This window comes from Muscardinus avellanarius (genome assembly GCF_963383645.1).
Source record: "Muscardinus avellanarius genome assembly, chromosome: 6".
Taxonomy (NCBI): Eukaryota; Metazoa; Chordata; class Mammalia; order Rodentia; family Gliridae; genus Muscardinus; species Muscardinus avellanarius.
This window is the reverse complement of record NC_137791.1, coordinates 137226509-137247104: the sequence shown is the minus strand read 5'-3', so window position 1 is coordinate 137247104 and position 20596 is coordinate 137226509. Positions and strand designations below refer to the sequence as shown.

General features: G+C 56.8%; 1 protein-coding gene across 4 annotated transcripts in view; it reads left to right on the top strand.

The window, feature by feature from the left end:
• Nucleotides 1-4819: 4819 nt before the first annotated feature.
• ACOX3 (acyl-CoA oxidase 3, pristanoyl) overlaps nt 4820-20596 on the top strand; it is a gene marked incomplete at both ends in the record, with an annotated part of 33699 nt that continues 17922 nt past the window's right edge. For 3 of the 4 annotated variants that reach the window (XM_080697789.1, XM_080697788.1, XM_080697786.1), the window contains 8 exons: nt 4820-4963; nt 5350-5583; nt 6476-6550; nt 6978-7067; nt 7990-8133; nt 12589-12677; nt 17651-17747; nt 19624-19806. In XM_080697789.1, coding sequence (XP_080553915.1) covers nt 4820-4963; nt 5350-5583; nt 6476-6550; nt 6978-7067; nt 7990-8133; nt 12589-12677; nt 17651-17747; nt 19624-19806 — 1056 coding nt within the window. The remainder of the gene's footprint in view (nt 4964-5349; nt 5584-6475; nt 6551-6977; nt 7068-7989; nt 8134-12588; nt 12678-17650; nt 17748-19623; nt 19807-20596) is intronic. The other variant, XM_080697787.1, reaches the window with a different exon arrangement.

Here is a 20596-nt window from a genome sequence, read left to right as displayed (position 1 = left end):
GCAGGATGGCATCATTTAAACTTGATTATTTCTGCAAAGGCCCTGTTTCTAGGTAAGGCCATGGATACTAGATAAGGTTAGATATATGGGGGGTTACAATTTAACCCCAAACACTGTTCAAGGTGTTTAGCATGGTTGGGGCAGCCCAAAGATCAACAGTTACAAATCTTACTAACCTGCAAATGTGCGCAGGAATCTTGGCTAAGCACTGAGGGTGCGGAGAAAAATAAGGTCATTCTTGAGAAGTCTCCAGCCACCAGGAAAGGCAGACAGACATGGTGTCTGTGGCATATGGAAGTGAGGTCACTCACACACACACGGGGGGGGGGGGAAGCTAGTGACTCTTTAAGGATCTCCCACCTCTAAACAAAGGCGGTGTAAAGAAGGACTCAGTGACAACTTAAAGAGAAAATTTTTTCCAAGAGGTCTTAATTCCAGAAGACCTGACTGTACCAATAAAGGGCTCCCAAGGTTATAGCAAGTTGTTCATGGGAGAAATGCACACACACACACACACACACACACACACACACACAAATACACAAAGCCAAGCCATCCTCCCATGATTCTCCTTTCTGCTAAAGTCCTGTCAGATCTGTCTGGATTAGCAAAAGTCGAGGGCACAGTTTGCATGGGCTTAGCAGCTTGCAGGAAAGGCCGCGCTGATTGCGGTGCTCATTTCTGTGGCTCTCAGGATGCAGCGGGCTTTGGCCTTCACGTTCAGCGAGGGATCGATGTGCCCAGCCCAAACAGCAGCGAGGCCATGTCCCCACATACAGCACAGTGCTGTTTCCTATCTGCGCTGTGAGTCCTCAGAGGCTGGGGCTTTCCAGGCTCTGTGCTCTCAGGCCTCTGGACCGTTTGTTGGCATTACGTGTCCTGGAACTCGCTAGTTCCTGTATGTCACGTGGGCGGGACAGAGAACGAGAAGAAACCAGCAGACCTGGGGCTTTGAAACGAGGAAGTCATACATTCAAAAGCCAATGTTGAGGACAGAGGTAGAAGCTTCCAGTTTGGTGTGGGCTGGTATCCTTGCCCACACGTCCAGTCCTTGCTGGAAACCACATGACCTGGGTGCTGGTTCCCACCTGCTGCCCACTGCAGTCTGGCTCCTCCCTGCCTCTCCCACTTCCCTCCCCGCCCTCTGACCCCACACAAGAAGCTCTTACTGCAGGGATCTTTTTGTTCTAGCTGGCCCAAGCTCACCAAGCCACAGGGCCTTCCAGATGGGTGTTCCCTTTCCCCAGCATGCATATTTCCAGGTATCTCCACTTAAAAGTCAGCTGAAACGTCCCCTCCTCAGTCAGGGCACCTCTGAGCTACACCCCTATATGTTTTGATTTTTAATTTTGAAACAGGATTTTGCTAAGTGGCCGAGGCTGGCCACGAATCCTTGATACTCTTGTCTCAGCCTCCCAAATGCTGGGATCACAGGCATGCGTGTTTGTGATTGATAACGGTGGAGAGCATTGTTGCCATGGAATTAAGGAGAAGGAATTGTAGCATAGAGCAGGAGAATTTCCACACAGCAGCCGACACCACCATTCAAATGTTGAACTTGATATACCTCTAAAATCCAACGTAGCATCTTTCTCCCCGTAACCACACGACTCATCTCAATTCCCTTTAAGTGAAAACCCTTGGACTTCTTATCTCTTCTTTATATGACACATTTCCAAGCCCAATCGGTTCTATCTCCATAAATTTAATATGATGGGTGTGTCTTAGCTTTAATGATGCGGGCGTGAGGACGTGAGACAGAAACAGGAAAGTGTGGGTTACTGAGCGGTTTCCTGCTCGGGCCACCGGGGCTCACGTCCGCCAGGTCAAGGGAGGATACACTGGACCGCGCTTCTCAGACTTGAGCGCGCACCTGGGCTTGCTTAATCCAGGGGCCGACTGAGCAGCTCTGGGCATCTTCAAGCCAAGCAGCCATTCCAGGATTCCTGTGCGGGAAGGCCCACGGGCCAACCAGCCTGGAGGAACTGGCCAGCGGTGCAGCAAGAGCCAGCTGCCCCCAGAGGCTGCGGGCATCCGTTTCCTAGGCGACAGGAGGCGGTGCGGAGAGGTGACGCCACCTACGAGAAAGGCCACGCCCCCGAGCCCGGAGACGCGCCGGCGCCGGTTTCCGGGAAAGCCACGCCCCGGGGCGGGGCCTCGGGGCAGGCGTGATGACGCCAGGGAGCGGAGGCCCCGCCCCGGGGCGGGCGCTGACCCTGGGGCCGCTGTCCTTCCAGGCTGGTGCGAGGCGTCCCTGGAGCGCCCGTCCAGCCCAGGCCCGCGGACCTGGACGCCGAGCCGACCGCAGGCCCGCGGGGAGGCCGCCGCGCGGCTGGAGTGGTAAGGCCGGTGGGCTCCCGGGCACCCCCACGGCAGGGCGACAGCCCCGGCGGCCTTGAAAGTGGCCTCAGGAATTGGGAATGGAGAAGAGGCCAGCGGCTCACCCCAGGCTACTTTTTTGTAAGGGTCAAAGCAGAGGGACTTACCGTTTTGGGGGGATACTGAAGACTGAACACAGGGTACTCTGCCTCCAGGCTACACCATATTCTTTGGGAATATGGCCTCGCCAAGTCGCGGAGGCTGGCCTCAAACCTTTCAGTTTGGTTGTGTAGCATTTAATTACAAGCGCTTCCATTTTGGTGTGGTCTGGTCTGTCGGGACGTCCTGTGCAGGACCTCAGATCAGAGCCATGGCATCTCAGGTTTGTTTTTGTCCTTACTAGAAGAAAGGCTGGCAGCAGCCATTGACCCACACTGCTACTGAAGCCACCACGTCCATGCCACATAACTTGGCGTGGGTTTCACAGCCAAGAGAGCACACAGTGCGGTGGTCAGAACATTACCCAGTGCCACTCCTGAGGCGCAGGCGAGGAGCTGTAGGGTTGGACCTTGTACCTACACCGCTTGGCGTTGCAGTCCATGGACCGTCATGCAGTGACGTTAGACCTGAGGTGGGCGCAGCAGAGGGCCTGGTCAGGATCAGGGAATGCCCAGCCTCTTAATAATTGTAGGGCTGGGGATGGTGGCCCACGCTTGTCATCCCAGTACTCAGGAGCTGAGGCCAGAGGATCGCAGGTTTGTGTTCAGCTTTAGGAACTTGGCGAGACCCTGTTTCAAAATGAAAAATAAAACAAGGCTGGATGTGTAGCTCAGAGGTAGAATGCCCCTGAGTTAAGTTCCCAGTATCACCAAAAACAAACAAACAAAAACACTTAGAGGACCTTGGGGAGTTTACTTCGCTCTAAAAAGCTTTGATTTCCTCCCCTGGAAAATAAGCGAAGTGATCGTTCTTGGAGTGGTCAGGAACAATTAAGACCGTAGACCCTACCATGCTTCCTCTAGTAGAGTTACCTGCCTGCAGGACTTGCTCAACAACCACAGGTTATCATGATAGGTTTAACAGACAGGGTTACATAGGCATTGAAAAAGTGCAGTGGAGCCCCGTGTGCCGAGGCACACCTGTAATCCCAGTACTTGAGAGGCTGAGACAGAAGGATTGCATGTTTGAGACCAGACTCAGCAACTGAGTGAGACCCTCCATTTCAAAATAAATTTAAAAAGGGCCAGAGGTATAGCTTGGAAGTTGAATGCCCCTGGTTTCAATCCTCAGGATCTCACACACACACACACACACACACACACACACACACACACACACACACACCACACACTCTTAGAAGAAAATATAGGAGTGCATCTCTGCCATCTTAGGTTAAGCAAAGCCTAAGATACAGCATCAAAAGAAAACACAAATTAGATTTCATCAAAATTAAAACTTCGCTACAAAGGACACCATCAAGAATCTTAAAGCTCAGTAATAACAAGACCCCCCTTCCCCTTGTGCCAGTAACAAAATTAATTGTCAGCCTCCTGTGCCACGCCCCAGCCGAGGGTCCGGAGGACGCTCGCCTCCCTGCGCCTCGGCTCCCCGGGCTTCGCAGGGGCTCAGTGCTTGGCTCACAGTTTGGGATGGTCATGGAGGAAAGTCTGCAGTGGGCAGGGTCCCCGGCCCTGGGGCAGTGTGCAGTGCGGCCCCGCCTGCTCGCTCCCCTCACATGCAAAAGCTTCACAGGCAGAGTAATCTGGACCGTTTCCATGGTCACCTCATAGGATTTCAAAGCTCCCCTGCACCTCCGTGCCCAGGACCCGGCTTCCCTGGGTCCCTGTAGATCTGGATCCGCAACGGCTCTCCTCTGGCGCCTCCATTAGCCCGGGCTCTTGGGATGGCACCCACTCTATTTGGGATATTCTGGGATAGCTCTTCATTCGAGCGCGCCTGCTCTGTGAGTGGAAGCCAGCACTTGTTGTTTTGCATGTCTAACAGGACAAAGGTCCATGGCAAAGTGTTCAGTGGCCAATGGCCCACGTCCAGGTGAGCCGGGACATCGCGTACTGCCGCGTGTGGCCAGAGCAGGCTGGCCAGTTCTGCTGGACTCCCAAGGGCAGCCTGGGGGCTCTGGGCTCAGTGAGTCCTGAGGGATGGCCCAGGCACCCCTATGCCCCAGGGTTGGGGTGCTCTCAGGCAGGCCACGGCAGTAGGAGATAAATCTGCAACGTACGGGCTCCTCCCAGCCCCTGGCCTTGCCGCCACCTGTCTCCCATGTCCTCACCACCCTGGGCTCTTCTCCGTGCCCTCGCCTTTGCTTGGGAGGAGGTGAGAAGAGTTGGCCTTGCCCTTTCTTTTGGAAAATGGCACCCCTCCCTGTGCCGACCCCCTTTCGCCATCCCCTGGGCGCCGAGCCGGCCCTCTCCAGGGCAGTTGTCCGCAGGTGGCATTTGCACACTGCCCCAGGTGTCTCCTCACAGGCCGACCCGGAACGATGGCGCCCACGGCAGAAGGAAGCAGCGACGCTCTGTGGGCCGACTTCCCCCGGGGGCCCCTTGACGCGTACCGAGCAAGAGCGTCCTTCAGCTGGAAGGACCTGCAGCTGTTCCTGGAGGGCGAGGAGCTGATCCGCTTCAGGGTGAGCCGCGGGGGCTGCGCTGCCGAGGGCCACAGGATCTGTCGCAGCTCACTGGCAAAATGGGCCCTGGCTCTTGGCGGGCCCCACAGCCCCTGACCTCCCCTCTGCAAGGGGAGGCTAGCCTGGGGCTGGCCTGGGCCTTTCCCCTCCTGAGCGCCAGGACAGGCCTTGGGGAGTTGAGGGGGAGGCAGGAATAACACCGGGCACCCACACCCTCTCCTCTCAGTGGGGAATGAAGTTCACCTCCCTCTGGGAGGTTCTGGGTTGGACTGTGTCCCAGGTGGGCTGTGGCTCTGAGAAAACCTATGTAAGTTAGAACACATGAAATGGCGTCCTTCACCTCGAGACCTGCCCCCCCCCCCCGCCCCCGTCTCCTGTGTTTTCAGAACACCATCTTCTCGGCTCTGGAGAATGACCCGCTCTTCGCCCGTTCCCGCGGGGCAGACCTGTCCCTGGAGAAGTACCGCAAGCTGAACTTCCTGCGGTGCAAGCGTGTCTTCGAGCACGGCTTCTTCAGCATGGAAGACCTGGCCGGCAACCCGCTGAGGGTCCTGACGGTGATCCACTGCCTGGGCATGTATGACTGGTCCCTGGCCACCAAGTGTGTCCTCCACATGATGGTGAGTACAGGACCTGCAGCAGCAGCCCGTGTCACGAGGGCCGCGAGCCGGGGCACATCAGCATCAGCTACATTTCCTGCTGTCGATGTAGTGCTTAGGGGTTAGTAAGAAATCCAGGGTTTTGCCAGGTCTGGTGGCGCACGACTGTAGTCTCCGTATTTGGGAGGCTGAGACAGAGGATCACTGGTTTGAGGTTTTGATTTTTTATTTTGAAACTGAGTGAGACCCTGTTTCAAGTTACGGTTTTGAGAGAAGAGGTTACAGTTTGGGAAACTGTCCCCAGGGGCCTTTGTTAGATCCCTGGGAATTATTCCCCAAAAAGACAAAAGATAAAAAGCATGGGTTCTTGTCCTGAGCTAAGGATAGACATGCAATATCCCGGACTCTTGCTGAAGAGTTAAAGGAGTTTATTAAGAAGATGGGAATACAGAAGACAGTCACAGCCTCGTGTCATGAGGGGGTGCTTCGAACAAAATCACCCAAGTACAAAACACAGAACAGACTTTTCATACACGACATCCTCCATCTTGTTTCACGTAATTCTGACGTAGTACAAGTCCCTGTAAAGCTCCTCCCCTTACTTTCCCGCCAAGGTGTCTCCTTTCAGGACCCCCTCCTCCCATCCTAGCTAGATTATCCAATTATGTAAACCTGTCTTTAGAATGAGGATGAGGAAGTCCTAGTTCCCCTCTCCTATAGACTTGCTAATTACCTTTATTTTTTGTTTTTGTTTTTTCTTTGTTTTTTAAAATACTTATTTGTGCATTATATGCTAATTACCTTTGGCTAGGTTAATTTACATTGGGATAGTTTCCTGCTTCTTGGCAGACACCAAGTCCTTTCACATCCTTTCCTGACCTCCACCCCTTACCTGATGACCTTGTGTCTTCAGGTGTTTGGCTCAGCAATTTACAACTCCGGTTCTGAAAGACACCTCAAGTACATTGAAAAGATCTTCAACCTGGAGGTAAGGCCAGGCCTGGGGAGCCAGGCGACCAGTTCTCTGGCCCGTGCTCCCTAGTGATGTATGAGGAGGGCGGATTGCAGGAGAGAGCCCCAGGGAGGGCGTGCCATCGTACCCGATGGTGGTGTTGGGCTGGCACTGCTGCGCACCAGTCAGGGCCCGTGAGAACTGACCCCCTCTCTAGTCTGGGGCCTCCCGTAGCTGCCTCCGACCTGAGCAGGTCTTATCACCCTGGGACTTAGAGAGGCTGCCGCTGCCCCCCAGGCGGACGGCATCCGGAATGACAGGGAGACAGGACTCAGCAGCGGTAGGTGATGGTGAGACCTGGTATGGTCCTGCAGGGCCGGTGGTGGCAGGGAGGTGGCAGTCCCTGCAGGAGCGAGCGCAGGGCGCAGCTCCCGCCCACACCGCTTTGCTCTTTGACACTTAGATTTTCGGCTGTTTTGCTTTGACTGAAGTGAGCCACGGGAGTAATACCAAGGCCATCCGAACCACTGCTCACTACGACCCGGCCACGCAGGTAGGCACGTCCCGCCAGGCCGGGCCGCGGATGGGGTGCCGGGAAGCGGGGAGCCAAGGGGCCCATCCTCGCTCACGTGCTGGTAGGACGCACCGCGTCCTGGTGCTGCTGCACAGCGGAATCCCCCTTCCTGCGCCGAGCCCTTCAGACCATCCGTGGTGCTCCGAGTGGGGCGCGGAGGTCGCTGTTTCCTAAGGCTTGCTGTCCTGCTTGTTGCGGTTGGACGCGTGGGTGGCTCAGTTCATGCCTCCTGCGTGCCCTCCCTCAGCCCTGTCTGCCTGCCCGTGGCCAGGCCCTTCTCCGTCCTGCCCCCCGCGCAGGACCCCCGTTCTGTGCCCCCTTCTTGACCCCTCAGTGGCATCTGCACTGCTGGCCGCAGCCTGTGCTCCCTTCCCTGGCCTTCACTGGTGTTCTGGGAGCCTCGCCCCTTCTCCGTGGGTTATGGTGGTGCGGAGGGTTCTGTGTGCAGAAAGTGAAGCTTAGAGCCGGGCATGGTGGCACACACTTTTAATCCCAGCATTCGGGAGGCTGAGACAGGAAGGTCACGGTTCACGGCCAGCCTCAGCTACTTAATGAGGCCCTCTGCAACTCAGTGAGACCCTGTTTCAAAATAAAGAATAAAATATAGGGCTGGGGCTGTAGCTTGAAGGTAGAATGCCTCTGAGTTCCATCCCCAGTACCGAAAATAAATAAATAAATAAATAAATAAAAGAAAGTGAAGTCCAGTGCTTCCAGTGCTCTTGTACAAGTCATAGGGCCCAGAGCAGGCTCTGTTTAAAGAATAAGGTCAATTTGTATAACAAAGGAAATGAAACCCTGCAGTGTGTTTTGCCTTTTGCCTCAAAGATCTTGAGCCTAGAAAACAGAACCTCTTGGAAAAGGACGCGGTCTGCCGCAGCCCTGACTTCCGCTCCCCCCGCAGGAGTTCATCATACATTCTCCTGACTTTGAAGCTGCCAAGTTTTGGGTGGGCAACATGGGCAAGACGGCCACTCACGCGGTGGTGTTTGCCCAGCTCTACACGCCGGGGGGCCAGTGCCACGGGCTGCATTCCTTCATGGTGCAGGTAGGAAGCCGGGCGGGGCTGGTGGGTCGGGCGTACTTTCTGCCTGCGTAGGACGCTCCGTTCCCGGTGTCCAGTGAGGCCGTGAGCCGTGGCGCTCACGCTCACGGCTGTCTTATGGGTGGAGAGTGTAGAATGCTCGGCAGGACCTGAGGTCGCTCCAGGCCCTGTGGAGCCGACAGTCTCAGGGAGGGAGAAGCAGCAGCAGCCCAGGACTGAGCGCGAGTCGCGCTGTGCCAGCCAGCAGGGCAGGCGGGCGGGGTCTTTCTGCGGAATTGTTGAATCTTAGCAGATCCATAGTCTCTTAAGTCGTGGGAAACGGAAGACGTAAATTGGCACCATTAAGTATCTTTGAGGTAACAGTAACTATTTCTGCTTTTGGCTTTAGGATTCTTTTCCCAATTGAAGAGTTAAAAGGATATTTATCACGATTGTGTTCCCGTTTAGCTCCAGATGGAGAACTCACTTTAGCAGCGTTTTTCTGTTTGACGACTTGAAAAGTACCAGCAGTTTTTGAAATGTTGTCTCTCCTCTGTTTACTTTCTGTTCCTGGGATAAAAAGTGCTGATGAGACAGTCCACTTAAAATCAAAATAAACCTTTCCTGGGTTTATTGTGACTGATGATTTCAGTCCGTGGTTACCTGGCCCCGTTGCTGTGGTCCTGAGGAGGGGCAGTGCCATGGCGGGGAATGTGGGGCAAAGCTTCCCACGCCCTCGTGGCCAGGGAACTAGAGAGAGAAAGGAGGGGCGGGGCCTCAGCAGCCCTGCAGGGGCACGCCGCGATGACCTCACGCCCCTCCATGAGGTCCCGCCCTGAAGGTCGCACCGCCTCCCAGGAGTGCCACGGGCTGGTGGCCATGGCTTCCACGCATGGCCTTGGGTGGGCATCCTAGATCCAAACCATAGTATCCTTCCCCGCTCCCCAAAGAGTCATGTCAGTATAACGCAAAATGCATTTAGTCTGCCTCCAAGGTCCCCAGAGTCTTAAGAGTCCAGCACTGGTCAGACGTTCAAGTCCAAAGTCTCCTGCAACACTCGAGGCGAACTCTTACCCCTGCCCTGGAAGTTTAGTGAAGCAAACTAAGATGGAATAATATAAAACTAACGTAAAGATAGAAAAGCAGGTTACAGAGCTCTGTATAATATCACTTCCATTCCAAAAGGGAGGGGCCCTAGCACAACAGAACCCCGGCGAGGCAAATGTCGGGCCCGTGGCCCCACGCCTGGCACCGGAGCCAGGTGGTGTGCTGTGCCCCAAGGCCCGGCCAGCCCTCCCCGTGGCATTGCTGGCTGCAGGCCGCATGGCTCCTCTCCTGGGCTGGCTCTTCCCGCTCCTGCAGTTTCCTTGGCAGACATTGCACACCCTGGCCTTTCCCAGTTCCCAGGGTCACCCGTGAAGGTTGGCTTCTTCTCATAGCTCAGCATCTCCTTGTCAGGGCTGGCCACAGGCGTTCTAACCTGACACACGTCGCCTGGCCTCCCAGGCTTTCCTCTGAAGTCTGGGTTTTGTTTCCTCTGAGAGCCTTCATGACCCACAACTCTTGCATCCTGCAAACCCAGTACCACGTGGACAGTGCCAAGGTCTGCCGTCAGCAGGAGCTGGACCTGGACCCCTTAGAACCATGCCTGCAGGTGCCTCTGAGTGCCTTCCTGGCAGAACATGGGAGATGACTCCTAGGCAGATATTCCCTAGGTGGCCCTGTTCAAACGGAGCCCTGGGTGCGCTCTTCTCCAGGGAATGCCTGAGATTAGTTTGTACTTTCCCCCCTTTGAGTCTGTGATGGGTGGCGTCTTACTAATTCCTGAGATGACCTCTGGGCATCTTTCCTCTTGTCCCAGTGCAGCTTCTTGGCTTCTTTTTAATGGCACTAATCTCTTTAACAACCATACTTTCCCTGGCTGCAGCCTTATACATATTTCTTTTCTGACTAAACTATTAGGTTTTTCAAAATTTTCTGTTTTTCTTTTCCTCCTGATTTTCACCATAAATCTGGTTAAAAGCATCCAGCAGTACCACAGCCCGAATGCTGTGCTACTTTAAAATTTCCTCTACCAGATTAATTTACCAGTGACCTTTATTATTATCATCATCATTATTATTATTATTATTATTTTTTTTTGGTGGTACTGGGGTTCCTGGAAGCCCTTCTACCTCCGGGCTACACTCCCAGACCCATTTTTTAATATTTTTATTTGGAAACAGGGTCTCTTAAGCCAGCGCGGCGGGCTTCAAACCTTCGCGATCCTCCTGTCTCCGCCTCCCAAGCGCGGGGATGACAAGCGTGCGCCACCACGCCCGGCACCAGTGACTTAAATTTAGCCTCACACAAGGCCTCAGGGCATGGACCAACTGTAGACAGTTGTTTCCCAGAATGTAGCATGGCTAGCCTCTAGACAAGTTCCCAGAGAGCCCCATTTTCGTCTGAAGCTTGGCGGCTCAGCTTTAGTGTCGTATCCTATCAGCAGTCTGTCTTCTGGGCCTCACTAACCTCTATGAATAGCATCCTAGGCTTTCTCTGTCCCTCCTACCAAACTTGTCCAGACCTGCAAACCAATTCTAAAGCCTTCTGAACAATATGGTTAGAAATAATCATAGTGATGACCCCACTTCTCAGTACCAATTTTCTGTGTCAGTCAGCTTTATGTTGCTGTGACAAAATACCAAATATAATCAACTTAAATGAAGGAAAGGTTTATTCTGCCTCACAGTTTTATAAGTTTCAGTCCGGGCTGCTTGACCCTATTGTATTTGGGCCTGATAAGAGGCAGAACCTCATGGTGGGGAGTGTGTGCGAGCAAGGAGGGACAGAGAGAAGGGGCCTGAGGCACAGCCCCAGCAGCCTCACCTCCTCCCGCCTCTTAAAGGTCCCGCCACCTCCCACAGTGTCAAGGCTGGCAGAAGCCTTCAGCACGTGGCCTGTAGGGAATTTAAGGTCCAAACATAACACTTCCTTTCTACATGTTTTCCCAACTGCAGTGAATTGAATAAGGGTGCCCCACCAGTAAGCTGTACCCCAGGCCTTTTTATCTTTTTGAGACGGGGTCTCATAAGTCTCGCAGGCTGGCCTTGAACTTGCGATCCTCCGGCCTCAGCCTCCTCGGTAGCTAGGCTTGCAGCTGTGCATCACCACGCTCAGCACAACTTTTATTTATTTCAAGAGATTTTCAAAGGTTTGTGCCTCGGTCTTTACTGAGCTCTATTGAAAGACTTTAGAAAAAGGAAAAGATATATTTGGATTTGGGCCCTTTTCAAAAATTTAGATATCTTTATCTTAAAGTTCAGTGACGTTAGATGCTATTTCACGAAGTAAATTGGACAATTTATACAAAAGGCTAAGTTCCAGGTCGCATAAATTCAGCATTTCTTTCCTCTTTCTTTTCCTCCTCCGCCTCTCTCTCTCTCCCCTGGGGTAGAACCCAGGGCCTTGCTGTCTGTCACTGAGCGTCACCCAGCCCTCGGCATTCCTCGGAGGCAGGGATTCTCTGCCTCATCAGTGCTGACCTGGGGCGGGCTCGTTCTCTGTTACGGGGTGTCCTCGGCTCTGTGGGTGTTCAGCAGCAGCCTTGGTCTCCTGAGTTAGGACACCGGAGTTAGGAGATCCAGGTATCTGCAGCCGTCGCCCATCCCCTGGTGGGCAGAGGAGGGAGCTGGTTCTCTGGCGATCGGAAGCCCCTGCTTTAAAGGTATTCCGCAGTGGAACCCATGTCCTTTCCCCGGCGCTGGTGGGAGGTCTTGCGGCGAGCTCGGTCTGTGTCCTTGTAGATGAGTGTGTTTATTAGAACCTCCTTTTGGGGAGTGTAGACTTAGCAAGGTGATCTTGGCTGCCTTTCTGTAGCAATGCAAGCAAAGCCATTGGGCCATTCTGTTAGAATCCTGCAGAAGGCTCTTCGGGGGAGGGTGAACGGCAGAGCCCTGGCCTCGTCCAGACGGTGCGCCATCACCCCTGGGGGCGGGGGCCCCTGCCCGCGGCTGCCGGCTCAGAGCGCGCAGCTGGCCTAGAGCAGCAGGGGCTCCTCCCTCAGCTTTAAGTTCTGTTTTACTATGGAGGTCAAATGTCTGAAGTCGGGGCGTGGGCAGGCCATCCTCACTCTGAGCCTCCTACGAGCTCCTTTCTGCCTTGCCCCTCCTTGGCTTGTGGCTGTATCCCTCCATTTTCTACCTCTGTCTCCTCTTTTGTCTCTCAAGACGACCCTTGTTGTTGGATTCAGGGCCATCTGGGCAGCCCGAATGGCCTCATCTTGAGAAGCCTGCTCCATCAGCATGTGCTGAGACTTTCCCCACAAGGCCTGTCCTCAGCTCCGGGGTCGGGGCCTGGACACGTCCTTCCTGGAGGACCTGGCGTGACTCCCAGCTGACAAGTGAGCCCCTGGCTCAGCCGCCGGGGTGCTGGGAAGTGCACGTCTTGCGTCTTGACCTTCCCGCGGTCCTAACAGTGGCCCTCCATCTCCCTGCACAGATTCGGGACCCGAAGACCCTTCTTCCCATGCCGGGCGTGATGGTCGGCGACATGGGCAGGAAGGTTGGGCAGAATGGCCTGGACAACGGGTGAGTGTCGCGTTGGGCTTGGCGGTCAGTGCTGTCCTCACTTGCTCCCAAGCCGCAGGCCGGGGCCTCCTGTCCGTGATCTCCTGGCCCAGAGGGCCACCGTCACCCGCAGGCTGTCGGGCTCCACTGGGGTGGGGACCCACGCCTCGCTGCCTTGCCCTGCGTACCCTCACTGCAGGAGGCTCCTCCCTCCTGAGCCCTTGCTTGTCCAAGGATCTTCTTCTGAGGATCTACCCCAGAGCCACTTTTCACCTGTCCTGTCCTAGAAGTTGGGGTGCAGGGCTGGGGGACAGTTCCTTTTTTTTGTGGTGGTACTGGGGGTGGAACCCAGAGGCTTTCTACCTCAGGCTATACTCCCAGACCTGTTTTCTATTTTATTTGGAAACAGGGTCTCACCAAGTTGCTGGAAGCCTCACTGAGTAGCTGAGGCTAGCTTCGAACCCGTGCGATCCTCCTGTCTCAGCCTCCCAAGCGCGGGGATTACAAGCGTGCGCTACCACGCCCGGCCGGGGGACGGTTTCTGAGTGCTGCTTGGGCCTCCGCTAGGGCCTCAGACTGCGGGGGCTGGAAGCCATGAAGGTTTACATCAGCCTAAGAAGAGTATGGGGTTGGGAAGTGTGGTCCTCAGCTCCGGCTGCAGGGGGCGCTGTGGGCCTGCGACCCGGGATTCCCCCTCCAGGGTGGCAGCGGGTCTGTGCTCACTCTCTGCTTGGTTTTACAAGTCAGAATCTACCCCTATTTTGGAACATCAGAGAAAGAGCCTGCACTTGGGTCCCCACGTCCACTCCTGTTTGTTCAGAGGAGACGGACCGCATCTCTTGGTGGGCTGGAGCTCGAGCAGCGCCAAGGCAGACCACTTACGCTGGGGCCTCGCCAAACCCTGGCCGAGGCTCTTCTGACACACTCAGAAATGGAGGTCCTCTGGAGCCTCCCCAGGACTCAGGGTGACCGCCCGAGGAGCGGCACCCCCAAAGCAGAGTCCCGGCCGGCCTCGGCCTCCGCCAGGCATTCCACAAGTTTTGCAGCAGGAGGCAACATGGACCTTGGCAGAGGCTGAGCAGCTGGCTAGGTGGGAGGGCCAGCAGCACCCCGCCCTGAGCTCCTCCTGGCTTCACGCTGGTGCTCCCTGGGCTCACCCAGAGGTGCTCCCCGGGCTCACCCAGCAGCACCCCCTCCCTGAGCTCCCCCTGGCTTCACGCTGGTGCTCCCCGGGCTCACCCAGCAGCACCCTCTCCCTGAGCTCCTCCTGGCTTCACACTGATGCTCCCCGGGCTCACCCAGAGGTGCTCCCCAGGCTCACCCAGCAGCACCCCCTCCCTGAGCTCCTCCTGTCTTCCCGCTGGTGCTCCCTGGGCTCACCCAGAGGTGCTCCCCGGGCTCACCCAGCAGCACCCCCTCCCTGAGCTCCTCCTGTCTTCCCGCTGGTGCTCCCTGGGCTCACCCAGAGGTGCTCCCCGGGCTCACCCAGCAGCACCCCCTCCCTGAGCTCCTCCTGTCTTCCCACTGGTGCTCCCTGGGCTCACCCAGAGGTGCTCCCCGGGCTCACCCAGCAGCACCCCCTCCCTGAGCTCCTCCTGTCTTCCCACTGGTGCTCCCTGGGCTCACCCAGAGGTGCTCCCCGGGCTCACCCAGCAGCACCCCCTCCCTGAGCTCTTGGCTTCCCGCTGGTGCTCCCAGACTCACCCAGTAGAGGGCGCCAGGGTTCCAGAGCACAGGGTTTCTCCATCTAATTCAAGTGTATTATCTTCGTATTTTTTTTTTAATTTCAAGATCATTTCCTGTGAAAGGGCTGGAGTAGGTCAGCTTTTGTGACGTCACACCAATCCCAGGGTGGGCTGGCGACCTCCTGGAAGGGCCGGCAGGCCTGAGTTGCAGGGTCAGTTTTAGCGCTGGCTGTAAAGCTGAACATAAAGGGCTATTCCAGGATGATTTCAGGCGGCCCTGGAGGGGCTGCAGGGTCTTCTTCGTGCTGAGGCAGAGCCTCGGCCTTAGGGATCCCTCTGGAAGTGGCTAGGAGGAGCCCCTGCCTTGAGGGTCTATTCCAGGGCAGGGGCTGGGGGGTTGGAGGGAAGCCCCAGGAGAGGGAAGTTTCTGGAAGCTGCAGCAAGAAGCTCAGGGTAGAAGGTGTGCCACACAAGCACACAGGTGCACATGCAGGCCCTGGGCTGCGTACACGTCCCCTTGCCTTCTGGAGACCCGAATCCCGGGGTGCAGAAGTGATCCCGAGAGAGCTTTGAACACGGTCAGTCTTGGGGGTACCTTCTCCAGCTTGTTCTGTGTCTGTGCAGCAAGAAAGGGTGAGGGTGTTCCATTCCTTAAAAGGGCACTTTCTGTTTATAGACTCGTGCTTGGAAAGCATTCCTTGGCTCCCAGGCACCAGGCTGGAGACCTCGAGGGCTTGGCACCCGGGCCAGGTTTCTTACAGAGCAGGGTGTTGTGGCCTGGCACTATGGTGGCGTGGGCAGCGCAACCACCTGTGTAGACGCTGCAGAGGCAGCTTGTGCGAGCCTGCCAGTTTCCAAACGTGCCCTGTGGGCACCGTGGAGGGCTGCTCTGCGACTGGCCTGCACCTGCGCAGAGGCATGCCCACAGAGGGGCTTGTCCTGCAATCCCTCACTGCGGGAGCTCCCCAGAGGTCCCTGAGGACCTCGGAAGGGGGCCTCCTCCAGCCCCGTCCCTGCCCTCCCCAGGGGCTTGCTGTCCTCGGGGTGCTGGGAGGTACGGCTGTGTCTTCCGCTCAAGGCTGTCCCAGCTCGGGGCTCTGGCACCTCAGTGCCCCTGAGGATAACACGCCAGCCCGCGGCATCTCTTCCACACCACTTAAATGTCTGCCAGTTGCCAGGCCCTGAGGCTCTGCTAGAAAAAAGTGGACACACAGGAAGCTGGCTCATGGGGGATGTGGACAGTTGAGCGACCGACACAGGACAGGGCCACTTAATGGCGTCCTGGAGAGGCCACCTGGTGCCCCTCGGAGCAGGACAGAGAATCCTGCAGTGGGGGTCAGCTGCGCTCCAGAGCACTCGGGTTGGGGGGAGACTGGGAGGGCCCCCGAGCCAGAGAGCCTGGCCGTGTTGAGCGGCACAAGTAGACCTGACCTGTGGCAGACAGAGGTGGAAGGAAGGTGGGGTCACCCTGTTAAGGGGTGCAGATCCGTGGGGGTAGGAGTGGGGTGGTCTCCTCCAAGGCGTGGCCATTCCGGAGAATCTCTGATCTGCCGGTGTTTGATGGAGGCGACTACAGGGGCAGTCCCTGAAATGGGTGTCCCCTCTTACAGGGTTCTTGTCCAGTGGATGTTTTCTATGTGGTACTTGAGATGGAACCCAGGGGCATTCTGCCTCTAAACTACACCCCCTGCCCTAATTTTTATCCTTTTATTTGAAACCGGTCTCACTGAGTTGCAAAGGGCCTCATTAAGTAGCTGAGGCTGTCTGTGAACCGCGATCCTCCTGTCTCAGCCTCCCAGATGCTGGGATGACAAGCGTGCGCCACCTGGCTTGTCCAGTGGGTTTTGACAAAAGGAGTCCAAGGACTAGTGAAGGGCATAAAAATATGCAAATTTACTTTAAGTCAGGGAAAGGTGAAGACAAAGCCGCTCTCTCCAATGGGAGGCAGGCCCGCAGAGACTGCGCCTGAAGCCCTGGGGAAGCGGGCTTTGAACCCTCCTGAGGTTCTGTTTTTATGATTGGTCTGAATGGGGTTTGGGAACCAAGGACTCCTGCAGTTTTGATCCATACTTGGAGTGACTCTCTCTGGGCTGGTCAGGCCCCGATGCCTGGCGCCCGCCAGCCTCGCCACCCCCTCAGAGGGCTGCAGGAGGCCTTTGCCCTTCCTGCTCCCAGGGCCTCTGCCTGCCTCACGCCATGCCAGACCATGGGAGGACAGGTGCCAGGGAGCTCCCCGCCCAGCAGGCCGCCTCTGCAGCGGGACAGTGGTCCTTACCTCGAGGTCTCAGTGGCTCCGTAAACCTCTGTCTGCAGCTGCCTGTGGTCTTAGTCATCAGATAAGTTGCTATGGGAACCATTGATATTTTCGAGTCTCTGTTTCTGTTTTGTGCAGTTTACACAATACCCAGTTTTGTGTAACCTTCTTCCCCAGACAGTTGCAAAATAGGTTTTCCTGACCTGACAGCCATAAAAATGCCTTCGATATTTAATGCAGAATAATTCGTAAAGATGTGTGTATGCTCCTGTTGTCAGTTGCTTAGAGAAACACATGGCCTGCCTTGGGCTGTGAAACCACTCGCTGGTCCTCTTGTTTGACTCTGGTGTTTTAAACCCTTGCTTTGAGCCAGGTGTGGTGGGCATGCCTGTAACCCCAGTCCTTGGGAGGCCGAGACAGGAGGATCACAGGTTCAAGGCCAGCCTCGGCAACTTAGCAAGGCCCTCAGCAACTTAGTGAGGCCCTGTTTCAAAATAAAAATAATAAACAGAGTCACGTGTGGTGGAGCACGCTTGTAATCCCAGCCTTTGGGAGGCTGAGACAGGAGGATCGCGGTTCCCGGACAGCCTCATCTACTACTTAGCGAGACCCTTTGCAACTCAGTGAGACCCTGTTTCAAAATAAAGAATAAAAAATTGGGCTGGGGATATAGCTCAGAGGCAGAATGCCTCTGGGTTCCATCCCCAGGACCACAAAAAATAAATCAATAGATAAATAAATAAAATAGGCCTGGGGGTACAGCTCAGGGGTAGAATGCCCCTGGGTGTAATCCTCAGTGCCATAAAACAAAAGCAAACAACCAGCGCCCCTGGCTTTGCTGGTCTTATCCCATGCACTGTGGGTTCTGGTTTGAAGCAGAACAGAGCGGGTCCAAGTTGGGCTGCTCAGTCCTGGGGGGCAGGAACGCGCAGCCCGGCCTCTCCTCCCTGCCTGTGTCCACGCATGGCTCCGCCACCCTCTTGGTCGGGGTTATGGCGCACGGGAGCTGCCGTGGGGGGAGCCAGCATAACAGTAGCCCTGCCTGCCTTCCACAGATTTGCCATGTTCCACAAGGTCAGAATTCCCCGGCAGGACCTCCTCAACCGGACAGGTGACGTCACCCCCGAGGGCACCTACATCACCCCCTTCAAGGTATGGGGTCTCTGGAGGGGAGTCGGTGGCAGCGCTTCCCAGGTGCCTCTGCAGGGCCTGCCCCATCACCAGGAGCCTGCCTGGGAGGATGTGGCCTCTCGGGCAGCAAGCCTACATGGGTGGTTTTAGTTAAAACGAAGCACATGCCCGGGCGCACCTCTTTTGGTGTGGATCCGGTGCCCTCAGCCAGGGAGGGCAGTGGTCACAGCACCGGCGCGTACGCACGGGACGGCCCAGGCCCAGCAGCAGTCGCTGGCTGGCTCTGGGCCCAGCCCCGTGGGGTTTTAGTTAGGCTCTCCTCAGTACTGTCCCCTGAGCACACATTCAGGGAAAAGGCCCCTGGTGAGCCCTCCACACGTGGGAACAACTCTGGTGTCCGGGACTCACACCCCGCCTCGCTCCCATCACACCGGGACTAGCAGAGCCGACGGCCGGGCCTGGGTGAGGGCGGCGGTGGCTGACAACCTCAGGATTGTCACAGCCAAGGCCACCAAACCCAAGGCCTGCCCTTCAGAAGGACTCACCGTGCGGCGCTCGCCATGTCCTGCAGCAGAGAGCAGGAACATAAAACGAGTCCACAGACTCACCCAGGAGAGGAAGGGCCACGGTGCACCACATCTTAAAACACGGACTGGTGCCGTGGGAGCGCTCGCTTATGGGTTAAAAGCAAAACTATCAGAAGGAAGAACGCTGCAGACAGACAGACACAGCAGGGGGTGAGCTAGAGACGCCCGCGCCCTCCAGAAGAGCCGGAAAGGGTCAGAGAAACCCCAGAAGACAGGGCTGGGGCCTCACGGACATAAAAGTCTCCGCGCAGGCGGGGGGAAGAGGGCCTTTGTTGGAGGGGCCTGTGGTGTTCCCCAGAGAAAGTAAGGAAAAGCCACGTGGCCAGACAGGCAGGCGAGACAGGCGAAGATTCCAGAGGGAACGTTCTGGACTCTTCAGATCTGATGCCAGTGGAATAAAAATCAATTTGTGTTTCTCACGCACAACACAGCACGTGAAAGACGGTAGAGTGATATTTTACACCACGAAGGAAAATAACTTGAAACGCACGCGCGGGAGCGCCTTCTCCACGTGAGCCGGTGGCCGCTCTCCCTGGGCGCGTCGTGATTCCGATGGACCCCCACCCACCCCAGTGTTTTGGGAGAAGGGTCCAAATAATAAAAGAAAGGAACCCCAGAGAGGCAGCTGGGGAGGTAGCCATGGGTTGGCGTGCCCACGCCCCTCGGACGGCCCTGAACCCGGGCAGTGGCGACCAGCGCAGGGGCCGCGGGACAGAGGGTGACGCCCTGTGGCACACCGCGTCCCCGCCGCCCCCGAGAACCAGAGTGCGGGGTGTCTGGCAGCCCCCTCAGAGCGGCTGCCTTTGACGGTGAGAGAGGAATCCAAGGGCCTAGGGAGAAAAGAAACATGTTTGGTCACCAGAACACTGGGCCAGAGGCGGACTCCCAGTCCGTGGCCTCCCTGCGGCCCTCGGTAGCGGAGGCCATGTCTGGGGGGCTGGGATTGAACCCACCCCACCCTCTACGGTTTGTTTTGAGACAGGGTCTTGCCAGGTTGCAAGGCTGGCCTCAAACTTGCCATCCTCCCGCCTCAGCCTCCACGTTGCTGTATCACAGGTGTGCGCCATCGCACCTAGCTCCAGTCCGTCTGTCTTGCTTGCCTGGGTGAGAGGTAACCGGGCACCCCAGGTGGACAGCTTGCAGGCTCCCAGGAGGGTGCTCCTGTGCGGGGCTGCGCGCTGTGCTCCCTCCCGCTGGCCGTGGGGGCCTCCCCTGCCCACACTTCACCAGTGACACCCGTGCCGGCAGCAGCTCGGCCCCGCCGTGCTCCCAGCCAGGCTGCCCACACTCCTCACCGCCGTCTTCCCCAGGACGTCAGGCAGCGCTTTGGAGCGTCCCTGGGCAGCCTGTCCTCGGGCCGGATCTCCATCGTCAGCATGTCCGTGGTCAACCTGAAGCTGGCCGTGGCCATCGCGCTCCGCTTCTCAGCCACCCGGCGTCAGTTTGGACCGACAGACGAGGAGGAAATTCCAGTACTTGAGTATCAACTGCAGGTACTGGCTGCTCGAGGGCCCCTCCACGGGCTTTCCACGCCGTGTGCAGATCTTCCCAGTAGAACCCTTGGGCTGGTGGGAGTTGGTCAGAGCAGCCAACAGGACAACAGGCCGAGTGTGGTCTTTCGGGCAGCAAGCTCCTGGGGCAATTCTAGTTAAAAAGGTGCCTGTGCAAAGCTACCAAGGCAGGGAGTCCGGAGGGCGGGAGCCAGGCAAGGCCTGGGCGGCCGGTGAGGGCACCTGTCCCTCTGTCACTTAGCTTGTCCCTCAGAACTGGCCCCGAACAAGTAAAGGGGTGGCACTGAGCAAGGTGAACCCCCCCCCCCAAATAAACACATCCTGGGAAGGGAGGCCGCCTAGCTGCAGCCCAAGACAGTGCCTACCTGGTCACTGGGTGAGTCATCGCCATAGCAACCATTGCCATGGCATGGACTCCTCCCCTTGCGTGGAGACTGCCCTCGCAGCCAGGGGGTGGGCATGTTCCTGTTTCCCAGGGGGAACTGAGGATCAGAGCGGGGAGACAGGCAGAGGGCAGAGGCAGGCTGGCCTAGGCTTGGGGAGACAGGCAGAGTTGAGGAGGCAGGCTGGCCCAGGCTTGGGGAGACAGGCAGAGGGCAGAAGCAGGCTGGCCTAGGCTTGGGGAGACAGGCAGAGGGCGGAAGCAGACTGGCCTAGGCTTGGGGAGACAGGCAGAGTTGAGGAGGCAGGCTGGCCCAGGCTTGGGGAGACAGGTAGAGGTGAGGAGGCAGGCTGGCCCAGGCCTGGGGAGACAGGTAGAGGTGGGGAGGCA